Source organism: Abramis brama (assembly GCF_963993115.1).
Source record: "Abramis brama genome assembly, chromosome: 1".
NCBI classification, from domain to species: Eukaryota; Metazoa; Chordata; class Actinopteri; order Cypriniformes; family Leuciscidae; genus Abramis; species Abramis brama.
In genome coordinates this window covers 65,168,575-65,173,933 of record NC_139963.1, presented here as the reverse complement: position 1 = coordinate 65,173,933, position 5,359 = coordinate 65,168,575, and the positions used below count along the sequence as shown (strand labels likewise).

The 5,359-nt window shown below is 36.7% G+C and overlaps 1 protein-coding gene across 1 annotated transcript; it reads right to left on the bottom strand.

Annotated features, from left to right (window-relative positions):
* Nucleotides 1-1,223: 1,223 nt before the first annotated feature.
* Nucleotides 1,224-5,158, bottom strand: LOC311067944 (uncharacterized protein). The gene is made up of 2 exons (XM_084090093.1): nucleotides 5,023-5,158; nucleotides 1,224-3,264 (listed from the first exon to the last, which is right to left on the bottom strand). The coding sequence occupies exons 1-2, from the start codon at nucleotides 5,078-5,080 to the stop codon at nucleotides 2,183-2,185; spliced, it is 1,140 nt and encodes a 379-aa protein (XP_083946219.1). The 5' UTR covers nucleotides 5,081-5,158; the 3' UTR covers nucleotides 1,224-2,182.
* Nucleotides 5,159-5,359: the final 201 nt, after the last annotated feature.

The window sequence follows — 5,359 nt, the reverse complement described above, 5'->3', positions numbered from 1 at the left end:
TCATTGATTAAAAAATAATCTAATGTTAACAATGCAACACAATATTTAAAGAGCATCAAGCTATTAAAATCTATATTATGTATACGCACAGATAATATAACAGTAGGCTATATTAGGCAATATTTTTTTATTAGGTTAAGCAGTCATTGGATAACGTATTTTTATTTATTTTTTTATTTAACGTTTGTAATTTCAAGGCCCACCCACAATTGGTCTGGCTTATCCAAAACTGGAATCCTGGCGCCGTGCCTGGTTGGTCGTGCCAGTTTTGTGGTTATCAAATGTGTAAATAGCATTGCAAGAAGTAGCCTACACATGACAAAGCCAGCACTTTGGTCATCATCTTTCATTATTTCGGCAAATGTCTCCCACACTTTGCTCTTTCTATTTGTGTATTTGCGGAGCTTCCACTCCCCAGTCTTCACCTTTTCTCTTGCCGCCTCCATCTCTACCTGCAGACTGAGCTCGTGCATCATCTTCGCGCCAGTTATTCAGCCAATAAAGTGTAAAGTGTAAAGTGTTTTTCTTGACTTTAAAAAAGAAAACTTAATAAACAGTTGTTAACAAAAAAAATAAAAATAATAATAGTAAAAAAAACTAAGAGACGCCAAAGACTGTTCATAACGACAAAACATCTATAATAAACATCAACATAATCACACAAAAATAAAAAATAACTTATCTTTATTCCAGCTGCATTCTTTCTGCTGGTTGTGTAAAGCTGTGGTGAGATGGAGACAGTAATCATTTTGTAAAAACTGTGTTGTTTAAAGTTCATAGTAATTCACTTCATGAAGCCTCATGGTGTGAATGAAACATCAAACTGACTAGAACAAACTCTTCGAAATGTATATATGATACTGGATATCAAGGGTGAATCTGTTAATAATGTAGACAGACAGCAATCTCAATTAATGTCAGTCATGTGTGCAGTGAAATATAATTTATTAGGCATTTAAAAGCTCTATTGAGAAAATTAAAACATGGAAAGCAAACAATGCTTCACGACTTTCAGAAATACAATTATTCTTGATTCAAACAGAATCAGCAGAAAATAAAAAAGGACAATAGAATTTTGATAAAATGAGTAAAGATTTTATTCAATAATTACATGAAGCAAATACAAACATTAGAAATGAAAGTGAATGAGACAGATCTCTCTCTTTACTGACTTGTAAGAGCCAAAGCATCTCAAGAGAAGTAGAGAAGAAAAGTGTCCAGTTTCAAAGATAAATGCAAGTTTATCTTGTATTTGCTTTGAAGAGTAGAAGTGGAAGAGAAACTAGATGTTCTGATGAAAAACAATGAAGAACGAGTTAAACATTATCAGATTCATGTCTCTCTTAGGGGCTGTTTACACCTGGCCACTTCATGCGTTTTCTCAGATCGGATAGCTATCTGATTTATCAAAACAATTCCATTTACACATGGTCACATAAATGTGTTTTTACGAAACGGATTTAAATCCGATCTTCAATTCCTGCACTATATGCAGATTTAATGGAGTGCATGTCACGAAAGCAACAGATATGATCTGCATTTTATTGATCATCAGCTAAAATTTCAAAATCAAAGACCGCAATAAGAGAGAGCAGTAACAGCCCTGGAAGATCATTTCGTTTCTTTAGTTAGTTTGCACGTTAGCTTGATGAATAGATGCTCAGCTGCGGTGATGCGTGTTGCAGTAGCATCATCATATGTGGCCAGAACATGACATAAAGCCTATCACATGCTCTCACACGTTTATTTTTTTTAGCATTTTTGGGAGGAGTACAATTTACATATGTGGTTTCAACAACCAGATGCATTTACACTTGTCCAGTTTCATCTGGAATGCGTTTCGGAGGGCATTTACACCTGGTCTTTTCACGGATAGCTATCCGATCTGAGAAAACGCATGAAGTGGCCAGGTGTAAACAGCCCTTAAAAGTGTTATGGCCTTCTTCTCCAGTGTGAATTTTCTGGCACTCTTTCAGTTCATCTTCTGTAGTAAAGGACTTCAGCACTGAAACACACACCGCCGTGTCTTTTCTGGTGTAATATTACTAATGAATCTTCTTCTTTGTGTGAATCTTCAGGACTGATGCCCAATGAAACTGTTTAACGCACTGATCACAGTTAAATGGTCTTTCTCCCAGTGTGAACTCTCATGTGAAGCTTAAGAGATGATTTGTGTCTGAAACTAGTTCTGCAGTGAACACACGTGTGTTTTTTCTCCAGTGTGGATCCTCTCATGTGTTTTCAGATTTGCTGACTGACTGAATCTCTTGTCACAGTGTGAACACTTGTAAGGTTTTTCTCCAGTGTGGATCCGCTCATGTGTTTTCAGATCTCCTGATTGACTGAATCTCTTGTCACAGTGTGAACACTTGTAAGGTTTTTCTCCAGTGTGGATCCTCTCATGTGTTCTCAGATGTGATGAGTGACTGAATCTCTTGTCACAGTGTGAACACTTGTAAGGTTTTTCTCCAGTGTGGATCACCTCATGTGTTTTCAGATGTGATGAGTGACTGAATCTCTTGTCACAGTGTGAACACATGTAAGGTTTTTCTCCAGTGTGAATTCTCTGGTGCTGTTTTAAACTGTCCGCTCTAGTAAAAGTCTTCTCACACTCAAAGCACATGTACTCTCTCACACCAGTGTGGGTTTTCTCATGTGCATGTAAATTTTGACGCCGTGAAAAACTTTTTCCACACACAGAGCATGAATGCGGCTTCTCCTTCGTATGAACTGTCAGGTGTTTCTTCAGGTCTGATGAACTAGAAAATGTTTTGCCGCATTGATCACATGTGAACGGCTTCTCTCCAGTGTGGATCCTCATGTGAATCTTAAGAGAATGTTTGGTTGTGAAACTGTTTCCACACTGAACACACATATGTGACTTTTCTCCAGTGTGGATCCTCTTGTGTTCGGTCAGATGGTGATTTTGTGTGAAACTCGTCCCGCATTGATCACATGTGAACGGCTTCTCTCCAGTGTGAACTCTCATGTGAATCTCAAGACGCTGTTTGGTTGTGTAACTCTTTCCACACTGATGACATCTGAGCAGCTCTCCGGTGTGGATTCTCATGTGATGCTCAAGACTTTGTTTGCATGAGAAACTCTTTCCACACTGAGTGCAGGTGACATATTTATTGGCTCTTCTTTTGTTTAAAAGGGTCTTTTTAGTCTTTGAGCGACTCAAAGGTTTTCCTCCAGGTTTGACATGATGTTCCTCCTTCACTTCACTCAGTTCTTCACTCTCCTCCTTCACTTCCATCGGGTCTGACATGAAAGAAAAAGGTTTAATTTAATTTTCAGCACATCAATAATTCAAAGAGAGAAATATGAAAGTGAGCCCTGATGTAATAGCAGAAAGTACTAGTAGACAATTGCTATACAATTTTATGATAATTCTGGTGTTTTCTTTTATTAATTGCATGAATGAGGTACATTGATATTTCAATTATTATTTTCAAGACATTTTAGGCACAAATCACATTTCTGAAGTGAGAAATATTAAATGTATTTGATTAATGACACAATTACTTAATGTAATATTAACATTTATACTACAGGGCCGTTGAATGCTTGAATCTGATTGGTTGACGAACGTTCTAAGGTGTGCATTATTTTCAGGGAAACCCACGGCTAAAGTAGTTCCAGGCAGGTCTTGACCGCATTACAGTTCCATATCACTTCGCGTAGTTAACGGTAATAACGGAAAATAGGATACAATTCATAACAAGAAAAAAACATTTAGCCGCATGAGCTTGATCTGGAATTTTCAATGTCTAGCTTCACAATCAATGGAAACATGCAGTTTAATTTGAATAAATAAAGTATATTCCTATCTATAATCAATAGAAAATTAAACTGAATATAGGCTAAATAAATGGATAATCCTGCAGCACGGATTATTATTGCAGATAATATAACAAATAAATAATTATTGATAGGCCTACTTGTTAAAAGGGCTTTGTGTTTCATTTATTTGGCTAGTCTGTCATCTGTCAATAATAGAAAAAAAGAATAAATTCGAATTAATTAAAAGGAATTGAATTAATAAATAAATAATAATATTGACGCACATGCTTTTCTGTCTCATTATTGCAACATCTCTCTCTCTAATAACTGCATTAATAACTGGGGACACACTTTAAGGCCGGTTATGAATGTAATTTGATACGTATGACTGATCATGCCCAAACGCGCGTGTTCAGCGCGTTCAGTCTGTGTTCAAAGTCGGTGTTCAAAGTCGGTGTTTAAAATCTGCTGCAGTCGATAATAACAGTCAGAGAATGTGTCAGCTAGTCGTGTGTCCCAGCATTAGTCTGCTATCAGTGGCTCAAACCTCCGTTACTAACTCTAAAATTACGTTTTGGAATTAGCAACAGAGGCATTGGTTTAGATGCGTAAGAAATTAGTCCTACATACAAGAGCGTTTTAATGACAAAAACTTTACAAACGTCCTGAAATACATAATCTGAACAATGTTTCGAGGTGTGGTAACTGTAGTATAAGCGGAATAATTGACTTCAGGCCGTTGAATTATTAGAAAAATAATGCACACCCGAGGTGAACGGCCACTCCGCTTCGCGTCGTGACCGCATTACCACCTCGGGTGTGCATTATTTTTCTAATAATTCAACGGCCTGTCGTCAATTATTCCTTACTTATACAATAGTGCCTATGGTGTGCAAATAAAATTATTGCTCAGTATTTGTTATGATTTTTAACAAGGTAAAACAATTGTCCCAACGTCTGAATCCAATGGTGTAAACACAATGTTGTAAACTATATTAGAAGATGTCCGACATTTTGCTAAAATAAGTGAACCAGATATAAAATGTGTAAACAAGGGAGATAATTTGACCTGACGTTGACAATCAATATGAACGTTTCTCCAACCTCCCTCTACTGACCATTTGTTGAAAATCTGTACCATTTCATAGTTTAACTAAATAAAAGTGATGAAGTGCTTGAATGTTTCTAACATGAATGTTCTTCAGCATCATGAATGAATGAAGAATAAACACCAACCTCTTTGTTCTTCAGGATCTTCAGTGTGTTTCATTCTGCAGGGTTCTGGATCACTCATGTTCTCACTGTCCTCTTTAATAAACTCAGTCTTTGCAGATTTCAGCTCTTCCTGATGCTCTGATGATCGTCTTCACTTGTAGCTGATTGGAAATTACAACATTTATTGGAAAATTGATGTGGGAGGAGCTTCACTGATGATGTAATTGTTGTGGGAGGAGCTTCACTGATGACAGGATTGCTGTAGGAGGAGCTGATCTGCCAAAATCAAAAATATATCAGTTAGTGAGTGTTTTTAATCTAAATGAAAATCTGTAAAAAATCTGTACATCATGCCTTT